This window comes from Rhinoderma darwinii, chromosome 1 (genome assembly GCF_050947455.1).
Source record: "Rhinoderma darwinii isolate aRhiDar2 chromosome 1, aRhiDar2.hap1, whole genome shotgun sequence".
Classification (NCBI taxonomy): Eukaryota; Metazoa; Chordata; class Amphibia; order Anura; family Rhinodermatidae; genus Rhinoderma; species Rhinoderma darwinii.
This window is the reverse complement of record NC_134687.1, coordinates 171,302,578-171,327,598: the sequence shown is the minus strand read 5'-3', so window position 1 is coordinate 171,327,598 and position 25,021 is coordinate 171,302,578. Positions and strand designations below refer to the sequence as shown.

The window sequence follows — 25,021 nt, the reverse complement described above, 5'->3', positions numbered from 1 at the left end:
CTCCACTCCCTTGCCAATCCTGTATAAACACATCCCTGGTCCCCCGGGTGTTCTCTGCACTCCCGTTCTCCTGCGATTTTTGCAGTGGTCACGAGTCGACATTTAACCCCTTAATGATCAGATTTGAAAAATGGGCTCTGAGCCTTAAGGCCAAAACAAGGCTGCGTCCTTAAGGGGTTAATGACCAGCCTATTTTAAACCTTAATGACCAAGCCATTTTTTTAGTTTTTCCATCGTCTCATTCAAAGAGCTATAACTTTTTCATTTTTGCGTCGACATAGCTGTATAAGGTCTTGTTTTTTGCGGGACAAGTCGTATTTTTTAATAGCACCATTTTGGCATCACTTTTGGCATCACTTTTTTTTTTTTTTTTTTGGGGGGGAATCGGAAAAAAACTAATTTTGCCACTCTTTTTGCGTCCTAAATCTACGCCGTTTACCATGTGGTATAAATAATACAATAACTTTATTCAGCGGGTTGTTACGACTGCAACGATATCAAATTTGTATAGACTTTATATGTTTTACTACTTTTACACAGTAAAAACACTTTTTTTTCAAAATTATTTGTTTTCGTGTCTCCATATTTGAAGAGCAATAACTTTTTTATGTTTCCGACGATGCAGTTGTATGAGGGCTTTTTGTGGTGATGACTTATAGTTTTTATTTGTACCATTTTGGAGTAGATGCGACTTTTTGATCCCTTTTTAGCAAATTTTTTTCAAGGCAGGATTCACAGAAAACAGCAATTTTTCCATTGTTTTTTATATTATTTTTTATGGCGCTCACCGTGCGGGTTAAATTATGTAAGAGCTTTATAGTTGGGGTCTTTCCGGACGTGGCAATCGGAAACACAGACACTCGGCGATCTTATCGCCGGGTGTTGGTGGGAGAGAGAGAGGGAGCTCCTTCCCTCTCTCCATAAGGGCTTATTTAGACGAACGTGATATACGTCCATGCAACGCTCATGATTTTCACGCGCCTCGCACGGACCTATGTTAGTCTATGGGGCCGTGCAGACTGTCCGTGAGTTTCACGCAGCGTGTGTCCGCTGCGTAAAACTCACGACATGTCCGTTATTTGTGCATTGTTCGCGCATCACACGGAAGCACTTCCGTGTGACCCGCGTGATTCTCGCAACAGCAGTAAAAAGTTTGAATATAAAGACTCACCAGGTTAGGTTGCAAGCTAGGTGCCACTAGCGAGTGTCCGAGCACCTCAAATGTATACTAATAACATAGCAAACTTCATTACATCATAGAAAACTTAGAGAAAAATAAGTCATTACGCCACAAATATGGTAAAAAATTACACATTTTATTAGGACATACAACACAAAATAATACATATATAAAATTCAAAGGGAATCCGAAGAAAGAAGCAGTGTGGTAGCTTCAAACAAGTAGAGTTTAGGGTGTCCTGCCCACCAACAGAATTCCCTGGCAATTTATATATGTCTGACATAGACCACAAGTCACAAAATCTAAGTAATATAGTAATGGCGTATCTGCAACCTGGTGGTAACAACACAGATATAAAGATTACGGCGAACACAAAGGTCAATCTATGACCATGTGTTTCCAAAATGCCCGAATTCAAGAGGTTACAGAGCAAGTTAGCGCCATAGTAGCGAAGATAGATCAGGACCAGAGTGTCATAGTTAGGACAAAATTGCCAGAAAGGAAGTCAGGTGTACAAAGCATGTATAGATCAAAGTAGATCTGTTTGCAACGTAAGGAATATTAAGGTAGGCTTACCCATAGGGATGAATGTTGTAATGGCCCCACACTGCAGCCTGAAATGGTAGCAGTAAAAAGTATGAATGAAAACAGAAAAGCACCACGTTCTTTTTTTATTTACAAACATACAAATAGAGTGTCATAATGATGGCGGCTGCGCGAAAATCATGCAGCCACGCATCATACTCAGCTGACACACGGAGCTGTTAAGTACCTTTTGCGCGCACACGCTCGTGTAAATCCGGCCTAACTCAGATGCGGCACTCGCTATTGAGCGCCGCATCTGAGGGGTTAAATGGGTGAGATCGATATTGATATCGATTATACCCATTCGAGCAGGTAGCTGAGAGCAGGGAGATTTAACGGCTCCCTGCTCTGTTTATTTATTCTGATGCAGCGCAGTGAAAAGGCTATTGCATCGGAATAAAGCCCATTAGTGGCCGCCGTGAAAAGTCGTATTAGCGGTCAGTAACGGGTTAAGCATTGGAGGCCATGTGTACTGAGACCAGCCGGGGGACCAGTAGTTTTGAGAGCGCCGGGGGACCAGTTGGTTGTTGTTTTTTTTTTTTGAGTTGCAATTTTTGAAGTCTCAACATTTGTTGCGGGTTTTGTATCCCATTGAATTCAATGGGGAAAACCCGCAACAGAAAAGCAACGAAAACGCTGCATAAATTGACTTGCTGTGGATTTAAAATCCGCACCACAGGTACATTTATTAACATTTTCGATGCATTATTTTTTTCCACAGCGTGGGCATGAGAATTTCAAAATCTCACCCACTTTGCTGCTACCGTAAATGCTGTGGAATTTACGCACAGAATTCCGTTGGGGAAATTCTGCAGTGTATACACTTTGTGGGAAACCTGCCACTTTAAAAAACAGTGGGGTTTTTTCTGCTACACAAGGATTTGATTGTGGATTTCAACTTCCCCTTTAAAGTCAATGGGGAAAATCCCTAGAAAATCCTCTCATTAACTTGACGGCTACTGTATTCCGCCCCAGATTTCCTGCCCACTAATCCGGACGGAAAACCTGCAGCAGTTTTGCTATGTATGAATGTAGCCTTACTTATGCTTTTGCAGAACTTGATTTGATACAGAATTGCTGAATATATAAATCAACATTGAGGCAAAAAGACTGGAATCTATTGTCAGAAAATTATCTATTGTTTAAATCAGATTTTTATATTAAGCGTACTTTTTTAAGCATCTTGATTGACAGGATGACTGAACATTGTGGACATTTCAGAAGAAACAGACTGTAAAACATACATTGCTAATGCTCTGTTCACATCAGCATCACGACTTCTAAACTTAATGAAGCCATACCACCCTTGACAAATCTGTTTTGTATGGATCTCAATAAATCTATGTGTCCATCGGGTTTCCTTTTTTTTTAAAAACACAATGGAAACCTGAATGAGAATCAAGACTAGCGTTGGGGTGAACTTTTATTTATTTGTTTTTCATTTATAGTCATGTGCAATGCAATATATTTTTGGTATGGCTCAGTTCAGGTTACCATATCCTATTTTTTGTATTTATTTATTGTTTTTGATTGACACATGGTTACTCCTGACTTGAATTTTATTTTAATGGAAGAGCAACTGTAGATCACACTTTTTTTTTTTTGTTTCGCGTTTTTTGTGCCGTTTTCTGCACGCGGCTGTTGAATCTAATGCCTCAAAAAACACTCCGAAATATGCACAGCTCAAAGAAAGAGCATGACGCTTTTTTTTCCGCTAAAAAAAGCCGTCTCTGCCTCTCATTGAAATCAATGAGAGGGGGCGATTTCGGCCATTTTTTTATGCTGATTCCGACGCGGTTTTCTCATTAAATTCAGTGCCAAAACACTCTGTGTGATAAATACAGATAAGATTGGAGAAATTAAATTAACCGATAACATGTCATAGGCATCATCAATTAGGTAAAATACATAGTTCTGGAGAGCAAAATTATCATAACTCTTTCTTACTGATTTTTTTGTATGTTTTAGGACTTTGCCGCTTACCTGGCATTTTGTGGGATTGTACTGCACAATGCACAGCTGTATGAGACATCTCTACTTGAGAATAGGAGGAACCAGGTAACATTTTATTTCTAATAATTTACTAAAGCCTCTTAAATCTATTATGGCCTTAAATTGTCTTTATGTCCTCCACAATGTACATGTGTATGAATCTATTTCACCAAGGAATATTGGGGTTTCCCCCTTTAAGATAAAGAAGCTGCAGGTAAATAAAATCGGATTTAGGCCGGGTTCACACGTAGCGTAAATACTTCTCATTTTTCGCAACATATTTTATTGCGGAAAATCTGCAGCATAATACAGTGGCAGCAGAGTGGATGGGATTTGAACAAATCTCATCCAAACGTTGCATAAAAAATCAGAAAAAACAATCATAAACCGACCTGTGCTGATTTTTTTTAATGCATGTCAATTTATGCAACGGAATCGCTGTTTTTCTGTTACAGGGTTTTCCCATTGAATTCAATGGAGAGGTAAAACCCACAACAAATAACAGATGTCACGATTATTGCAGTGGAAAAGCTGCAATTCAGCCGCAAAAATCGCAACTCAGAAAAAAAAAACGATTATACTTACCGAGATCTCCCTGCTTCTGACTTCAGCCCGGCCTCCAGGGATGACGTTTTATCCCCTGTGACTGCTGCTGCCAATCACAGGCTGCAGCAGTCACATGGGATGAAACGTCATACCAGGAGGACGTGCAGCAGGACGTCAGAGGGACGCATCGCTATGGCTACGGGCAAGCATAGATTTTTTTTTTATTTTTTACGTGCTGTATTCGGCAGTGGATGTTCCAGGCTGAAAAACAGCACCACGATTTAGGTGCGGTTTTTCGGTCGGAATTTCCTGCGGCGTCCAGGGTGGATACGATGTACTTTTACTCAGTGTATCCGCCCTGTGTGAACATGCCCTTACACATGTGCATGTGGTTTACCTCTTGATTTCGTTTTCAATTCACTTTAGATGTGGTAACCTTATCACTGATTTTTTTTTTTCTTTGTACCACATGAGCTGTATATGCCATGGTGCCCCTGGGTGACATGGAATAAATGATCATTGTTTGATCACATCTTTTGTATAAAGTGTACAAACGAACAAAGAAACTTATAATATTTTATACGTGATAACTGTTAGGCCATGGTAGCCACAGGACAACCAATGCAGATGCCTACAGGCTTTTGAGTTAGGTGCGCCCACCAATTGTATTCTCCTATTTGCACTAAAAAAAAGAAATTGCATGTCCATACAGCACTTACAATTTATACAGCAGCTTGTATCTATGCAATTTTACAGAGTAGTAGCCTCAAAGCAGAATTTCTTTATAGTGGTGCCCCTTAGCATTGCTGACAGTGGTTTCCACATTATCATGACCTCTCTATATAATAATGTACAATATTCCTATGAGAGGGTTGAAATAGTAGAGGTCACAGAGACAGGCCAGTCAATAATTAATTGTCCCATCCGAAGTGCCAATGTGTAACAGAACCCTTTAAGTGGTGGCTATATAGCTATAGTACTGTTCTACATAGGTGTGTATATATCATTATACCTTACTGTTCCATAGCATTGCGCCGGAATAGTACGACCGAGGGAAAATGCATCGCCATTTTCCCCCGGCGTTTCATCGAGCTGTGATGCCTGCTGTTTCCGACAGCACGCTATGATAGCTCAGTGTACAGGGCCCAATTATAGTGGTCCCACCTCCGCGATCGCTGCTATTGGTTAGTTAGTGACGACGGACCAATAGCAGCGATCGTATACGTAATTTCCTGCTCTGACCTCAGATCCTGCCGCACCCGCTCTCTGTTGGAGTTTGAGACTCGTTCAGAGCGGTTGTGGCGTGAGGCAGTGCAGTTTAGTTTAGAGAAAAACAGTGTAGCAGTAGTTTCAAAACTTTTCCCACCTTCTATCCACTTCCCACTCCTGTCCTTGTGTTCCCCATGTCACCCACGTTTTTGGTCAGTGATCTCTTTCACTGACCACTTTTGAGTCTTCAGGGCCACATTTTGGTCCCTGGGGATTATTATATTTTTTTATTTTCTTTATAAAATATAATAAAAACAAAAAAAAAATTGTTTAGAAAGCCATCAGATAGTTTAGTATTAGGGTTATTTAGTGTCAGGGAACCGTCAAAAAGCGTATTTAGGTATAGCGTCAGGGAATTTAGCGTCAGGAATCCGTCACCGTAGTTAGGTTTAGCGTTAGGGATCCATCATTGTAGTTAGGTTTAGCGTCAGGGAAGTTCACATAAAATCAGTTGTTAGCATCAGGAAAGCTCAGAATAATCTAGATAGGTTTAGTGTTCAGGCACCCGTCACCGTAATTAAGTTTAGCGGCAGGAAAGCTCAGAATAATCTAGTTAGGTTTAGTGTGAGGGAATAGTCGCCATAGTTAGGTTTAGTGTCAGGGAAGTTCACATAAAATCTAGTTAGGTTTAGTGTTAGGAACCCTTGCCCTAGTTAGGTTTAGTGTCAGGGAAGTCCACTCGTTCCATAAAAACAAAAAAAAATATATATATATATATATAAAAAAAAGTTTAGATACTTGGTTATCAGCAGCATCTCAGACAGTATTAGGGTTTGTTAGTGTCAGGGAATCGTTCTATAAAAACAAAATAAAAAAGTTTTAGGCAGAAGTCTATTGCTTCTACTAGTACTAATAAAAGTATACTTTTATTTTGTTCTTGTCAAGCACACATGCTCTGCCTGTGCAAGAGAACACATTTTACATGTGTGACGCATAAATAATAAAATATGTCCCAAAGATAATTTTCTGTCGAAGAGGCCTATGCGTTTCTTGCCTCTGACACAGACTCGTCAGATGGCGAGACTCTCTTTTATTTATCAACCTCCTCATCCAGGAGTGACCCCCTAGGAGACGCCCCAGGACCTTCATCACAGTTGAAACCCCTGAGAGAAGTGACCCCGCAACAGTTGAAACCTCCGAGCGATGTGAGCCCATTTGGACCACCACACCAGACAATTACGAGCCCCAAATCCCTGAGTACACGTGCAGCCCAGGGATAAAAATTTAATACGGCAGGGCTCAGTGAGATAAACCTTTTCAAGTTGTTTTTCACGGATGAATTTATAGAGCTTATGGTGTCCCAGACAAATTCATATGCCAAACAGTATATCACTAAGAACCCCCACATCATTTTATGCCCAATCCCACAGGTGGAGTTGGGCAAATTCTGGGTACTCCTTCTGAAAAAGCCATCCATTAGGACCTATTGGAGTACAAACATGTTATACCACACCCCGATGTACCGCATGGCCATGTCCAGGATGCGTTATGAGGCAATACTTAGCTTCTTACATTATGCTGATAATGAGCAGTGCCCACGCCGAGATGACCCCAGTTTTGACCGTTTGTATAAACTGAGACCCCTATTAGACCATTTCCGTGCCCGGTTTGCCCAAGCATACACCCCCGAGAAGTGTATTTCTGTTGATGAGTCCCTGGTACATTTTAAAGGGAGGCTTCAATTCCGCCAGTACCTGCTGAGTAAGAGGGAAAGGTATGGTGTGAAACTGCATAATATGTGCGAGAGTGCATTAGGGTATACTTACAAATTTAGGATATATGAAGGGAAGGACACCAGTATTCAGACCCCCAGAATGCCCCCCCTTACTGGGAATTAATGCAAAAATTGTGTGGGATTTGGTGCACCCCTTCTGGACCAGGGTTACCACCTCTACCTGGATAATTTTTATACCAGCGTCCCACTCTTCAAGTGCCTTGCTTCCAGAAATACTGTGGCATGCGGCACTGCTAAAAATAAATCTGAGAGGCCTCCCTAAGACTCTGCTTGTGCAAACACTCAGAAGGGGTGAGAGAAGGGCACAATCTAGCAACAATATATTGTAACAAGTACAAGGACAAGAGAGATGTCCTTGTATTGACAATACATGACCACACCAGCACCCATGTGCCTGTACGAGATACCAGTAGAGGACTGCATGTACTAATGTTATCCCCATATTAAGTGTCGCTGATGCATCATTACCCCATTTAATAAACCAATAAAGCAACGAAACCTGTTTCTTGGAGAATGTGGGAATGGCCACAGCTTTATTTAACACAACCAAACATTTTTGTATCACATGGCCCTGAAGTAACCACTTAATTTATTCACATCTCCTGTGATGCCGCCCACTGTGAAGCGGCGCGCATGTAGGTTCTTCTCCGGATTTTACTCTTCAGAGCCTATCTCCGCCCGCTGTGACATCTGAAAAACAAAGAAAAACCACAGAAACACGCCTACGCAAAGAAAAAGGAAGCAACTGACGAGCCATAAAAGACATGGCATAGAAAAGCAAAGAAATTAAAAGACAGAGAAAACACCATAACTACACACCCAAATTTTCCCAAAGAGGGAGGGCGGGAGGGACGTTTGCAGCTCCAGCAGGTAAGATAGTGAACTGCCCTTGACCTCAACTATTTATCTGCTCCTAACCCCTCCTCTATCCCCTTGTCCCACCAATCCCTGCTCCTGATTTTTTCCCGCACTTTTTTCCCCCCTTCCATCCCCCTATCACATACAGTCCCAGGCACTTTCTCTATTTGATTTAGTGCCTCAAGACTGCATGTACTAATGTTATCCCCATATTAAGTGTCGCTGATGCATCATTACCCCATTTAATAAACCAATAAAGCAACGAAACCTGTTTCTTGGAGAATGTGGGAATGGCCACAGCTTTATTTAACACAACCAAACATTTTTGTATCACATGGCCCTGAAGTAACCACTTAATTTATTCACATCTCCTGTGATGCCGCCCACTGTGAAGCGGCGCGCATGTAGGTTCTTCTCCGGATTTTACTCTTCAGAGCCTATCTCCGCCAAGGAGGATACCGCGAACACCTACGCGGTACTCCGACCACCCCCACCACACAATGCCAAACCAGCCTCCACTCCATCTTGCAGACCCGACAGCATGATGTCGATCCCAATGTCATTTAAATGAACGCCGTCAGATAACAATAAGTCCCCATTGTCACCTTCCAACATCAAATGATGAATTGCTACCCCCCCCAATGGAACGAACAAACCTGGAAATACGAACATTCAACAGCCGTCTTGACCGCTCGATGGCCACAGCACTTCTAGCTCCTCGCCAATGAGTTCGTGCAATCACCTCAGACCAGACAATCACACAATCAGAAAAAAGCTGTTTGAAATGACCTAAATCAGCCTTGATAAGGGACAACAACTCCGACAATTTCACATTTCCCAAATCATTTCCCCCAACATGTATAACGAGCACAATTGGACCACGGCATTCCCGACTAACTTCAACTATTAACGGCAACAGCTGAACCCACCTCAGCCCTCTGATACCTTTCCAGTGCACCTCGGCCGATGACACCCCAAGACTGAGGCCTAAAGGCCGATATTCAGCCCGACGAGCTGCCCAGAAAATAAAAGAATGGCCAACTATCCATACTTCCGGCCGATGTTCTGAAATGACAAGGAAAATCAAAACAACACCAGATCCGGACGCACATAGGACCTATAACAAGTTGAACTCCACCTACCCAGACGTTTAATATCTTCCTCCCCCATACCTAAAGCATTAGCCTCCGTGGCTGCCCCTATTCTAAACGAATGAGTCCCAAACTCAGCAGGATCAACGCCCAAATGCTCCAAACAAGACTTAAGAACGGCTCCAAATTGAAATCGAGTAAGCGGCAAAGAATTAGAATGTACCAAGAAAGGAACCCCATCAGCTCGAAAAGACAAAAACTCACGCACCAAACGAACTGGACAGAATTCACCACCCAATGAATTCACACACAACCAAACACCAGCGCCCATCTGATCAGTCTTGGACCGTCTCACACATACCCGGACCACTTTTTCCTCCAATAAAACATCCGCAAACAGAAGACCCCCAAACCGCTTTGCGCTCGGTGACACCAATTCGCTCACCCGCAATGCTGCGAAAAAGGCCAAAGAAAAAGCAGTACGCAGCAAAACAGACTCATAAGGATCAAAGCAAACAGCCGGAACAACCATCAGCATCCTTAGTAATAAAGCATATGTAATAGGCCTCCTAGCATCCTTCACAATATGCTCCTTCTTCCACCCCTTCAATGCCTGTCTAATAACAAACATTTTCGTCACATCAGTACAACCCCACAACTTCAACATAAACGCAATACCAGTCAAACCTTTTGAAACCGTGTACACCGAAGAACCATTAGTACGCATCCGAGACAAATACTCCAACGTAACCTCATAATGCCGCTCATCATTTGTAGGAAAAACCCCGCCAGATAATTCCAACCACTCCGCCCAAAACTTATTATGGCTCCGCCATGTACCTGGTACCACAGAACCTTGAACTAGCCGGGCAAGTTCCCCTCGACCAGGGCCCATAAGTGATACGGGCAACGCTCCCCTTCCAGCCGTGCTCCCGGGTGAAGCTCCCGAAAGACCCCCATCTGCAAACAAGATAAGGCATCTGCGATTTTATTCTCAACACCCGGCACATGTGTAGCCCGAAACCAAATGTTACATTGCATGCAACGTAGAACTAGATGCCTAAGTAACGCCAAAACCGGCAATGATCCAGAAGACAAATTGTTAACAGCCTGCACCACTGCCATATTGTCCGTCCAAAAACGTATGCGACTATTCAACATCTTTGAACCCCACAACTCCACTGCAACCACAATGGGAAAGAGTTCTAAAAGTGTCAAATTCAATGTCAGACCCATACTACTCCAGCCCACAGGCCAACGTGCAAAACACCACTCCGCTCCAAAAACCGCACCGCAACCGACACTGCCAGCAGCATCTGTAAACAGCTGTAACTCAAAACTGGAAACCTCCTCCGACTGACAAATCGCCCTACCATTAAAAGATCGCAAAAAAGTCTGCCACACGCGCAAATCATCTTTCATTTGCCTAGTGACACGAATGAAATGCTTTGAGCGCGAAATACCCCTAGTCGCCAATGATAGGCGTCTAGAGAAAACGCGACCCATGGGAACGATCCTGCAAGCAAAAACCAGCAACCCTAACAGTGACTGAAGATGCTTCAGGGTAACCTTTTTTGATAAAACGAATTCGTCAATGGTACAAAGCAGACGCGCAAGCTTGTCGTCAGGTAATTTGAAAACCATCTCTTGCGTATCAATTTCAATACCCAGAAACGACAAAATCGTAGCCGGACCAACCGTCTTCTCTTCTGCTATCGGGACACCAAATTCGGACATTAAAACTCGAAAGGTTTTCAGCAAATAACCACATATTCCTGAATCACTTGGACCTACAAATAAAAAGTCGTCTAGATAATGAATGGCTGAAGAAATACCTGTCTTGAAACGAACCGTCCATTCCAGAAAGGAACCAAAAACTTCAAAATAGTAACATGAGATGGCACAACCCATAGGCAAACACATGTCTACAAAAAACTGCTCATCTAACCGACATCCCAACAAATGGAAACAGGCAGGATCCACAGGCAACAAACGAAAAGCTGACTCTATGTCCGATTTAGCAAGCAAGGCACCTACGCCTGCCTCCCGTACCAACCGCACAGCCACATCAAAAGACGTGTAAGACACTGCAGCCTCATCTCTGGAAATCCCATCGTTGACCGAATCCCCACGAGGGAAGGAAAGGTGATGAATCAACCTAAACTTCCCCGGTTCCTTTTTGGGGACCAAGCCAAGAGGAGAAACCCGTAAATTCGTATAAGGTGGCTCCCCAAAGGGGCCCGCCATCCTGCCTAAAGACACCTCATTCAGCACTTTTTCCCGTGCCAAACACATGTTTTCTTTCACCGATTTTAAATTATCTGACAACATCAAAACCGAAGAAAAAACATGCGGAATGAAAAAACCTTCACTGAAGCCCCGACCTAACAAGTCTGCTTCCTGTCTCTTGGGATACCTGGCGAGCCACGGTTCCATCGCGAGAGCGCTCACCAGAGTTCTCCGCTGCACCGGCAGGACCCACCTTGGAAGGTTGTTTTGCCCGTCGGAAACAGCGAAGCGCGGAATGGGCACCCCCGCAGATGGAGCACTCATGACGAAACTTGCAGGAAGAATAGAACCTGCAATGTCCCTCATTGTAGAGCCAACATGCTCCTGTTGGGCGCTGCGCCGCAATCCCGGGTGCTGAACCCGAAACTGCGACTCCTGCCTGAAAGGGCCGAGCCTGCTTTTGAGCCAAAATTAGCTGTAACCACACATCCGTCGCCTTCGACGCCCAACCAATGTCAGGCGTCATCGCCAACCGACGGCGAAATTCCTCGTCATATCTCCACCAAGCTGCACCTCCGTGCAATTTGTGGGCACTGAATATAGTGTCTACATACACAAACAGCTCGGCCCCTTTTTCCGGAAAACGTTGACAGATGACATGAGCCAAGGTAGAAAAACCCTGGAGCCAATTGCCAAAAGTTTTCGCGACTTTTACCTTTTTCTCCGAACCTCTTTCGAAAACACGCTCCTTATCTATCGTCACATGATCGACCGACACCAAGGACCAAACATCCACAAAGTCATGTGCCCATATCTTGTCCTTGATCTCAGCAGACAGGTGAGTACCTAAAGGAGCAACACCACAAAACAGCGAATCACGGAATGCCAAGCCAGACATACTGGCCGCCCGCTCAGGCGGAGGCTGAGCCCCCCCTGGCAAAACCAACGGAACCGAAGCTCCGCCTTTTGTACCCAAACCATCCAACAAGCTTTTTAATGCCGAAACTAAATCAATAGCAGATAAATCACCCTTAGGTAGCCATGCGTTCCCACATGGAGACTCACCGGAGAAGGGCGTCCTCGTCACTTCCGAGGGTGCATCAACTCTCCCAGATACCGGAACCACAGACAGATCCCCACCAGGTGGACAGGCTGAGGCGACTTCTGGAACTGGAACCAGCGAAGACGAATGACGATCCCTGTGCTCCCGCCGATGACTCCTCGTGTATCTCCTTCCCGTGCGGCTGGGTGTACTAGCTCCCGACGACGACTGGGACGGCGAAGAAGATGCTGTACTGGAAGACACACTCCTACTCCGGGAACGGCGACGTCTCTCAACCTGATGGCGTGGACGCCCGTGACCACCACGACGATGTCCTCTTCCATGCCGTCTCCTTCGCCGTCTGCGTCTCGCCGACACCGCACCTGGAAGAGAAAACTCCGAAAGAGAAACTGGCAAATCACGTTGCTCCGCAGACTGCCTGCACGGCAACAGATCACTGCTACCGCACGACAATCCACCCAGCGCACTCCTCTCATTCACAGTGCCTGTGCCTGGTAAAAACAGGCCACTCACCAGCTCTCTCCCCAGCTCTGTGTCATTTTCAGAACCACCAGCAGGTGGCAGCAACTGCACACCTAACCTGCTGGTGCCTGAGGCCTGCGTCTCTGCTCTCCTGAGACCGCCGCCTCCAGCTCCCCTCTCAACCACGGCCTGCTGTGAGAGGGAAAAAGCTGTCGGGCCGGGAAGAAGAACCAGCGGTGCACTAATCACGGCCCCGGCTTCTGCGGCTGCTTGCGGCCTTGCACTGCCTGCAGCCCGGATGGGGAGAACTGCAGAAGCTCCCCCAGCCAGGGGAGTGGGTGGCACGACGTCGGGACCGGGTGAAGGGGAGAGCAGGCGACGGCGCCTCCGTCCCGCTCCTGAAGAGCGAACGGTGCCGGCCCGCCTCTGGGTGGCTGAAGGTGGACTGGGGCTCAAACGGGGAGGAGGCCGAGAAACCCGGCGCGGCCTACCTCTAACTGCCGACGCCGACGGGACTCCACCGCTGCTGACACCGACGACCGCCGCAGGTAACACCTCTTGCCTGCGATCCCCTGCCAGGAACACCTCCAGCCAGCTTGTACCCTCCGTGGCAACCCGCTGTGCCACCTGCCTCATCAGCTCATCCGCCATCTGTACTCCGGAAAACGCCCTGGACCGCAGAGGAAGATCTCTCACAGGACCAGACGTCTGACGTTTGCAGCTCCAGCAGGTAAGATAGTGAACTGCCCTTGACCTCAACTATTTATCTGCTCCTAACCCCTCCTCTATCCCCTTGTCCCACCAATCCCTGCTCCTGATTTTTTCCCGCACTTTTTTCCCCCCTTCCATCCCCCTATCACATACAGTCCCAGGCACTTTCTCTATTTGATTTAGTGCCTCAAAGACCCCCAAATCAGACTGCATCCTGGACTACAATAGGTACATGGGAGGGGTGGACTTGTCAGATCAAGTCTTGAAGCCCTATAGCGCCATGCGGAAATCGAGGGTGTGGTATAAGAAGCTGGCCGTGCATATCATACAGATGGCATTGTATAATGCGTACGTGCTACGTCGATGTACAGGCCAGAGGGGAACTTTCCTGGAATTTCAAGAAATGGTTATCAAGAACCTAATCTTTAGGGACCAGGAAGGGGGGCACCCAGTACTTCTGGAAGCGAGGCCACACGCATAGTACCAGGGCAACATTTTCCAGGAGAAGTTCCTCAAACTGGCAAGAAGGGAAAAAGTCAAGAGGTGCAGAGTCTGCTCAAAGAGGGGGATAAGGAAGGACACAATATATCAATTTGACACGTGTCCCGAAAAACCAGGGCTCTGTATGAAAGATTGTTTTAGAATTTATCATACATCCCTTGATTTTTAATTTACCCTGATGCACTCCGCACAGCTTATCCCCCTCATCTTTCCCTTCTGAGCCCTGCCGTGTGCCTAGGCAGCAGATAACAGCCACATGTAGGGTATTGCCGTACCCAGGAGATCCCACATTACAGTTTATGTGGTGTATATCTCCGCTGGCACATGCTGTGCACAATATATCACTGAAATGGCATATATATATTATATATATATATATATATATATATATATATATATATATATATATATATATATATATATATATATATATATATATATATAAAATTGCAAATCTCACTCTGCACCATCTGCTGCGCATTATCGTTTACACAGTACCTGTGGGGTCAAAATGCTCACTACACCTCTAGATGAATGTCTTAAGGGTTGTCGTTTATAAAATGGGGTCACTTCTCGGGGGTTTCAACTGTACTGGTACGTCAGGGGCTTCCGCATACACCAGAAAAGCTCCAGTAGACCAAATGGTGGTGCTTTCCTTCTGAGCCCTGCCGTGTGCCCAAGCTGGTAATAATAGCCACATGTAGGATGTTGCCGTACCCTGGAGAACACACATTAGAGTTTATGGGGTGTATATCTCCGCTGGCACATGCTGTGCACAATATATCGGACACTGAAATGGCATATATATATAGGAAATTGCAAATCTCACTCTGCACCATCTGCTGTGCATTATCTTTTACACAGTACCTGTGGGATCAAAATGCTCACTACACCACTAGATGAATGTCTTAAGGGGTGTAGTTTTTAAATGGGGTCACTTCTGGCGAAAATCTGGACTCCAAAGAACACATAGTGCTCCTTCCTTTCTGAGCCCTCCCACAGGCCCAAACGGCAGTTTATCACCACAAATGGGGTATTGCCGCACTCAGAAGAAATTGGGCAACAAAATGCGGTATTTTATTCCTTGTAAAAATAAGAAATTTTGAGCAAAATCCACATTTTATTGGAAAATATTTAGGTTTTTTTTAAATTTACAATTCAAATAAGTTCTGTGGAACAACTGTGGGGTATATGTGGTCACAACACCCATAAATAAATTCCTTGAGAGGTATAGTTTCCAAAATGGGGTCACTTTTGAGGGATTTCTACTGTTTTGGCACCACAAGACCTCTTGAAACCCGGCATGGTGCCTAAAATATATTCTAATAAAAAAGAGGCCCCAAAATGCACTAGGTGCTTCTTTGCTTCTGAGGCCTGTGTTTTAGTCTACTTGCACACTAGGGCCACATGTGGGGTATTTCTTAAAAACTGCAGATTCTGGGCAATACATATTTGGTAGTGTTTCTCTGGTCAAACCTTCTGTGTTACAGAAAAAAATGGATTAAAATTTAATTTCTGCAAGAAAAATGAAATGTGCAAATTTCACCTCCACTTTGCTTTAATTCCTGTGAAACACCTAAAGGGTTAAAAAAAACTTTCTAAATGCTGTTTTGAATACTTTGAGGGGTCTAAAATGGCGTGTTTTATGGGGGTTTCTAATACATAGGCCCCTCAAAGCCACTTCAGAAGTGAACTGGTACCTAAAATAAAGGCTTTTGACATTTTCTTGAAAATATGAGAAATTGCTGGTTATATTCTAAGCCTTGTAACATCCTAGAAAAATAAAAGAATGTTCAAAAAATGATGCCAACAAAAAGTAGACATATGGGAAATGTTAATTAGTAACTATTTTGTGTGGTATTACTATCTGTCTTACAAGCAGATACATTTAGATTAAAAAATATGCACATTTTTCAAAATTTCCTCAAAATTGTTATATTTTTCACAAATAAACACTCTCTGTATCGACCACATTTTATGACTAACATAAAGCCCAATGTGTCACGAAAAACCATTCTCAGAATCGCTTGGATAGGTAAAAGCATTCCGAAGTTATTACCACATAAAGTGAAATATGTCCGATTTAAAAAATATACTAAAAATAGAGTGAAAAAACACGGCGCCACATGTGTGTATCAATTGTGAATTTGATGGGCAAAAGATCGTAACTGCTCACCTGTTAAGTTGAAAATAATCTGCGAGTACAAAGCTGTTGCCGATCCCAACGCAAAACTCCAAAGAGATGCCAAAATTGATTGATAAGGAATAAAAAAACAGGATACTGAGGCGCTGCTTGATAAAGAGTTAATACATTTAATTGAGGTAGTATTAATAATAGACAATTGCTACGCGTTTCAACGCCGGACTGGCGTCTTCCTCAGGCAAGTTAAGATGACAGTAAGGAGGCACATATTTATACACATATGGAATGCAGGGCTGATTGAGCCAAATTCAGACCAGAGTCCTGAAAAAACCGCCAAAACCAGCGGGTCAGAGTTCAATCCAAACGTAAAGTGTTAAAACAATTCATTGTTGTCATATGTTTACAACATTAGTGGAATTAAAATGATCAGACAGTACATAACCGCATAATTGCATAATTATATAGTAATGAAATCATTTAAACGAAATAGCATAAAATATTTGCGCAAAAAGGCAATGGATTATGAAATTACACATGAAACATATATACCTCAATTAAATGTATTAACTCTTTATCAAGCAGCGCCTCAGTATCCCTGGCCTCTTAGCCTTAAGGCCCAAAGTAGGCTGCGTCCTTAAGGGGTTAATCCCGTACCTCCTAATACTGTTCCATGATTAGTGTTAAGATTATGGATAAAGCGGAGAAAGCAGACTTTTCTAAATGTTAGGAGAAACTTTGGCATACTGTTTGGGCTAAATAAAAATTCATGAAGTGTCAGCTTGTCACTGATTTTGAGGCCATTATGTAGATCTAAAAACCAGACTTGGCTAAGAATTGGATCATCCAAAGTTGTGGGAGCACAGCGAGCTTGTGAGAGATCTTGTGAAAGCTAGCGGTAGCCATGGAGCTTATTTGCTCATTTATTGTCTGATAATTGTCTGTTTACATAGGGGCAGATTTATTTGGTGTGGCCTACTTCAATAAATGGCCTACAAAACTGTGGTGAATAGTGCCAATTTTCTTGCATTAAAGGAATACATTTGGTGTGTGTGTGTGTGTGTGTGTGTGTGTGTGTATATATATATATAGCACAAAACAATATTAATTTACCTCTCCCATTTTTTGTAACTCACAGTAAGTGGCGTTGAAGAACCTAGTGTTGTTCAATGCATGCAGTGCATTTATTTATTTTTTAAATGGATGTGTGCTAAGTTGGGCATTATAGTGTGCACTGCACAAAGTTTTTGGATTGATATAACACTCAGTTGTACAACACCCTTAAAGGCTATGTAAACCTTTGAAGACTTTTTTTTTTCTTTTTTAACTAAAACCGTGTATTTTGATGATTAGTGCATCTTTGCAAATGTTTTTATTAAAAAAAAAAAAATACTTTTTCAGATACAGCTTTTATGTATCCTGGATACATAAAAGCTGTATCTTGCGCTGGAACCTAAATCCATCAGGTCAGCGGAACTGACGGCTTCAGTGACAGTGGGTCCCGCGTGTCTCTGACCAGGGCCGACCTCAGGATAGATGGCGCCCAGTGCAAAATCATGTTTTGGCGCTCCTCCCTCATCATAAAAAGATGCCCCATAAAAAAGTATAATGCTCCCCACAGTATAATGCCCTATATAGTCCCCCCACACAGTATAATGCCCCTTTAGTTCCCCCCATACAGTATAATAATATTTAATATTATAATATATTATAACCCCTTCAAGCACACAGTATTTTGTCCTCTGTAGTACCCCTACACAGTATAATATCCGCTTAGTGGCCCCCACACAGTATAATGTCCCCTCCCCTGGCTGCCACACACAGCCGTACCCCTTGTAGATAGTGCCCCCCCTGTAGATTGTGCTATAAAGCATCCCTGCAGACAGCGCCATAATCCCCCACCTCCTCCTTGTAAGTCGTGCGATCAGTCCCCCACCTCCCCCTTGTAGACAGTGCCCCAAAACAAAACAAAAATTTAGCTCACCTAGGCCCTGTTTCCATGACGAACTGAGCTGCTCCACGACGAGATCCTTGCGTAGGCCGGCCTGTAGCCTAGTACAGAGTTTCCCAACCTTTTCGGACTCGAGGCACCACTGGAAAGAATTACATTTCCTCAGGGCACCCCTACCAAAAATTGTTTCGAGAAAGACAGAAAACGGCTAAAAACAAGCACTACACTCGTAGGGTATGTTCACACAGCGTTTTCTGTAAGGCAAAAAAAAATCTACCTCTAAATTCCTTCAGGAATTTTGAAGCAGATTTTAAATTGACAGCATTGTTTGACCTTTTTTTTTTTTTTGCGTTTTTCTTTTAAGCCGTTGAAGCTAATGCAAAAGACGCAGGCATAAAAGCACTCCAAACGGGTGCCACAGATATTTTCTGCCTCCTATTAATTTCAATTGGAGGTCAGCGGTGGAAACCACTTATTTTGGAAACCAAAGACTTTCAGCCCGCCACTCACAGTAAAATGAAGCGCTTCAGCTGCTTCGTTCTAGCGATTGGTGGGGGTCTCAGTGCTCGGACCCCCACCAATCCAAACTTCTGTCATGTCACTATGACGTGTCAGAAGTTTGTCAAACGTTTAGCTGCACTTTACCTAGATACAGTACCCTCATTAATTGTTGCCTATACACAAGTACGCTGCTCAAATGTGGAGACTAGCCAGATCTATGGTAAGATATATAGACATACCTGCAGAAATGTACTTATGGAATAACAGAAATCTTCCACATTTGGCTCATTACAAGATTCATGCTTTTGGAAAGACATGGGGGGGGGGTGAATACTCCCTCAGCATTATACAGCTGCTTCATAGGCTCCGACACAATTTTGTCCTATTGAAATTAGGACGAATTCAGACGACCGTAGTATATGTCTGTGTGATGGCCGTTAAAACAACGGCCGTCACACGGACGCATGTATTTCAGTGGCGCTGTTCACACGGCCATTGTTTCAACAGACCGTGTGAAGGGTCTGTTGAAAAATAGAACATGCCCTTTTTTCTTCCATTTTCACGGATCCCTCGATAGACTCAAGTCTATGGGGATCCGTGAAAACAGGACCCGCACGGGTGCAACTCGGACTTGAAAAACTGCAGTTTTTCACATCCGACTTTGCCCTCATTCGTCTGAGTTCAGCCTTATGGGCACCATGTTGGAACCTGACGGACCTCACTATAAGTCCAGTGAATAAAAATAGTAGATTTAATTTTTTTTTTTTAAAGAGCCTCTTATTCATAGTTCTGAGCATTGCGTGTATAATGTAAATATACTGGTAAAATCTATGTAAAAGTAAAAATCAAGTCACGCTTTGTTCACACATACTACTATATAAAGTACTATTGTACAATATGATATTGTCTTTTTTAAATTGCAGGTTCTCCTTGATCTTGCAACGTTGATTTTTGAAGAGCAGCAGTCATTGGAGGTTATCTTAAAGAAGATTGCCGCAACAATTCTATCCTTCATGCAAGCTCAGAGGTGTACCATCATCATTGTGGATGAGGACTGCCCAGTGAGTAAACCGTTTCGGATCAACAACTTTATGCATAACACTAACATTTAGGATTATATTCTGTAACCTATAGAAATCCCTTTCTTATATGATTGCAATAATGTTTTTGTTTTTTTCTAAGCCCCTTAACATACTGTTTAAGATGCCATTTTGATGGCCCCCAGGATGGATGGATCCTGGATGTAGTGTCAGCAGGTCTTGAAAGGCTTTGACTCTTCAGTGACACTTCTCCAATAGTGGTCACTGCAGGTATCTAGGGATGCACGATGCATCGAAACTTCGATACTGTTTCGATACTCTGCATCCCCAAACGGTTCGATACCGTTATTTCATGTATTTCGATACTTAGTTGTGCGGCCGCATAGCTCAGTATAGTAACACATGAATGTATGAGAGCGAGGCTGCGGCTGTGTGATACAGTTATTTCCCTGCTCCTGAGTCCTGATAACAAGTGCGCGGGGTCAGGATGATGCGATGCGGCCAGCGCTGCACTAATAAGCGCCGGCACTGAAAACAGAATATGGCGGGCGCACTGCAAAACACCCCCATGTTCTGTCCTACGTGCCTGAACCGCTGCTCATTAGTGCAGTGCCGGCCGCATCTCCTCATGCTGACCGCGCACGCACTTCCTGTCAGGAGCGGGGCAATGAGTGTAGTACACAGCCACAGATCTGCTGGCGGAGATCAGAGAAACCTCTCATCTTCGCCGCTATTCCCCTGAATGCTGTGATCACAGCGGACTGCAGCGTTCAGGGGAAAATGAGAAGGGGGATGCCCCTTGGATCGCCCCACAGGGAATTCCTGTGACGCGATTGAGGGACATACCATATATGGGCAGACAGCCCAGGGTCCATTGAAGGACCCCAGGGCTGTCATACCATATTTCCTGTTGTTAGGGCATACTTAGGTATGTCCTAACAACTGCCCGTGTGCTATCAGTACACGGGCTAATGTACTGGGATATAGATATATGCCAGTACATTAAAGTTTAAAAAATAAAGTAAAAACATAAAGTAATGTTAAATTTAAAAAAAATACACATACACCTATTTTACAATAAACATTAAAATTAGTCTCAATATATAAAATATACACATATTGGGTATTGGCGCGGCCGTAATAACCTGCACAGCTATTTTTTTTGCATCATTTATGATGTGTACGCTGTAAAAAAAATAAAATAAAAACTCCTTTCTATCACTTATTGTCGGGCACGAGGTGTGATGAATTTAACCTCCATGTGCCTCACATTAATAGTAATTAACCCCATCATGTACCGTTCACATTAACCCATTATGACTGAGAAACATGATGGTGTTATTTACTATTAATGTGCGGCACATGGAGGTTAAATTCATCATCACACCACGCGCTTCACATCAGAAAATGGAAGAACTTTTTTTTTATTATTACTGTTGGCAAGGTATTGAATTGGTATCGAAATCGCAATACTACATGAAGTATCGTATCGAAATCCAAATTCTGGTATCGTGACATCCCTAATCTGTATCTATAATTTACTATTTGTACTGTATGTTGCAGCTTCACTTTTACAATAATTAGCTTTCTACCATTATTTACACAAATAATGCAAAGTCCATTCCAATTACTTATTGATTTGTAATTCAGTTCTGTGATGCAGATCTTATGTAGATCCAAACCACAAAATATATCAATGTCTTTAATATATACACACATTATCGAGTATTCAATCCAGGTAGATATAGCTGTAGATAGTGTTTGGATTTACATAAGGCCTCTATGCAAACACTGTACCTGAAATACAGTAATCAGATGAAAACATGTCATCAGAATCTCAGACTTTTGGGCAGTAACTGCTAGCAATGATATAATTTATCTTATTCATCTGGTTGTACAATATATAGATTTTTATTTTTTTCCTGTGTTAAACAATGAGTCAGGCTACAGTGAGGTATAAGTTTGAATATTTATTTTTGGCAGGATACCTTTTCCAGTGTTTTTCATATGGAGTCTGATGAGCTACAAGAATCTGCAGATGCCATAAAAAGGTAACTGAGGCAAGCTATAACTAAATTGTATAAAAAAAAAAGTATAGGCTCATTGAGCATAATAAATTCACCATAGTTATAAACCATTGGGAGAGATTAAGAAAAACTAGTGAAAAATTGAGGATTACCTCACAGTAAGGCCTCGTGCACACGACCATGTTTTTGCAACTGCAATTCATCCACAAAAATGCAGAGGAATTGCGGATTCATTAATTTCTATGGGCCCATGCACATGACCGTGGTTTGCATTTCTCTGTGCATTGGCCGGGAGTCCGGACCGCAAAAAAATAGGACAAGTCATTATACGGTCCAGATTTGCAGTCTGGGCTCATTGAAATCAGTGTGTGCACGGTCTGTGATTTGCGGACAGCTCGCAGATGACACTCCACGGTCGTCCTTGTCGTAATCACGGGCCGTGCACACGGCTACCTACATAATTTATGTTATTATTTATTTTTTACACCAGTTACTAATGAAGCTGGTAAGCATAAGATTCAGTATTCCTAAAGCGACACTTCCATCAAATTTTTTTAATTTGATATTAACCAGCTATAAATAATGTGGCGATTTATATGTAATTATTTTTTTTTTTTTAATTGATTTGCTTTTAGGAAAACAAAAATTCATCCTTTTCATGTATATTATTTCCTGTTCAGTGTCTTGGATTTCCTCTCTGTGTGCACTGCTAACATGACAGAGAGGGAGGAGTGAGGGGTGGGGAATTAGTTCACCACACCTCCACTATGTATATTGACCCCGCTGGAGGAAGAAGCTGCCCAATCACGCTGGCCAGTATTCTGATAGAGGGGGCCTTGTTACTTTTCTACTATCTGTCACACTGCACCTCGGGGTGGGGGGACTCTCTCATATACTTGAGCCCTGGAGGCGCAGTGTAAGAAAAAGAGCCCTTCTTTATGTGGTGCCATAGAAGACTCCCGCTCCCCCTGGTGCTGTCTAAAATGTTTTCATAATGTAATCATTACATGCTGCTTTGTAATAGCGCAGATTGCTTTGCAGTTACAGTGCAGCAGAGGGCTTCTTACGTTATACTAATCTAATGCAGTGCACCTCAGGTGGCTCTGTTTTATATACAGGAACCCCTGAGGAAAAGTGCAATTAAATTAGGCTATATTCACATCAGCGTCGGGTCTTTCTGTTATTCTGCTCCGTCAGAGGAGCAGAACAAGGCAATACTGGAAACGCCGGTTCTGCTGCACCACGTTACACCACCGGCAGCCGACGGAACCCATTGATTTTAATGGGCTATGTTGGCTTTCCGTCAGGGTGTCTGTGGTTACTGGAAACAATACTGTGCTATTGTTTCTGGTAATCTCTGTCCGATCTGCGACAATCTCTGTCTGATCTGCGAAAACTGGAAGCGACTTTTCCATTGCACCACGGACACCACCAGCAGGCAATATAACCCATTGACTTTAATGGGTTCCGTCGGGGTGTCCGTGGTTTTACCGGAACCAGTAGCGCAACATGCTCCTTCCTGCAGAGATTTATGGCAGATTAACCATTCCTGGATGTCGTGTCATAAATTACAAGATGGTTCAGAATAGTCCGCCGCTGTAGCTCGAATAGACCTCGGGTATTTTATCCTGTACTTTTGTGTATTATAGATTATTTAGATACTTGACTAGTATTTGTGTGATGGGACTTGGATACACCTCTAGCATGTATGGAAGATGGAGCCCAGCTCAAGTATATATGTTTGTTGGGCTTAGATACACCTCTGTTACATACCTTGTATCCTGTACTATCCTGTACTAAATGTATTATGGGGGCTAGGAAACGCCTCCGCCCTGTATGTATGATGGGGTTCAGATACACCTACCTCTAATATATATGTGATGGGACCTCGGGTACACCTTCACCATATACTGCGGGGTTTCTGGGGTCTGTATGCAGGATGGTAGGGTTTGTATACAGGGGGAGGTTTGGCTTGGTCTGGTTTTGATGTGAATCTATACTTGATCTCCTTGAATTTTTCCACTTGTCAACGCCTATCTATCTAGGTAATGTTTATCTAGGCCTATCAAGTAAACAATAGATCTGTCATTCTCTCATTCCAATCTTCCACCGTCTATTATAGCGAGATTACCTTGCAGCAGGTTGTAAACTGGCAATAGTCTACTCTACCAGTCAGGAGTTGTAAGCCTTTGTGAACACTGCTAGAGAAGTATAATATTTTGTAATTCAATTTTTAATTGCATAGAACTACCAAAAAAAAAAGAAAGAATTCTAAAAAATAATGTTTTCTATGAATATTGAGTAAAAAAAAGTAATACCCCTTTCTGCGGAAAGTGTCCCTTTAAACAACAAGTTACTTGTCAATGCCTCATAGTTGCAATAATTCAAGAAATCATTTATATTTAACTATACTTATGTATAACTTAGACAGCTGACACCCGCTTTTTATGCTGCTATATTCGGTATAATGTTTCTTCCCAACAATCTGCTGCAGGATTTAATAAGTTTCCCGGGTTCGGACAGTCTCAGATTTTGCGCACATTCCCGTGCTTTCTCCTCTTGCTTGTTCTGCCAAGTCCTCTGGCTGGGAGGAGCTTTGGGAATGGTAAACCGGCAGGATTGTTAGGCTAGGTTTATATGTCTCAGACAAAATGCAGTTGCTGCAAACCCCCCCCCAAAAAAAACCCGCTTTTTGACTGCAACGTGTGCACCCAGCCTAAGGCTAGTAATATCAATTAGACATTCTTAGCTTCACGAGCTGCTGCTAGCAGAATGCAGCATCATTTCCTCTGTGTACAGTATAGCAGAGGTTTAGAGGCAGTTGAGACTGAGTGGCTGTTCCGTGATGGGATGACTGTGGGACAGTCGGCATTATGTTAGCACTAAAATAAATATTTATCTAGGCAAAATATTTGGCACTTTTTTGGCGGGACTCTTTGCGGGTACATTATAGCACTGTGTATTTTGTGAATTGCATCAGGGTACAGTAAGGGAATATCGAAGGGGAATTAGATGAATATCTAGGCCTTGAGTCCTTCTATGTGCTCCCTATTATGGCGCCTTACAAAACAGAGCAGTAATCTGGCTGTATGTCTGAGGACTTACTATAATATATACATGCTGCTTGGGAACACACAAGA

General features: G+C 43.2%; 1 protein-coding gene across 1 annotated transcript in view; it reads left to right on the top strand.

Annotated features, from left to right (window-relative positions):
• Positions 1-25,021, top strand: part of PDE5A (phosphodiesterase 5A) — a 325,066-nt gene that overhangs the window by 112,439 nt on the left and 187,606 nt on the right. The window contains exons 4-6 of the mRNA XM_075860590.1: positions 3,734-3,823; positions 19,738-19,875; positions 21,838-21,905. Coding sequence (XP_075716705.1) covers positions 3,734-3,823; positions 19,738-19,875; positions 21,838-21,905 — 296 coding nt within the window. The remainder of the gene's footprint in view (positions 1-3,733; positions 3,824-19,737; positions 19,876-21,837; positions 21,906-25,021) is intronic.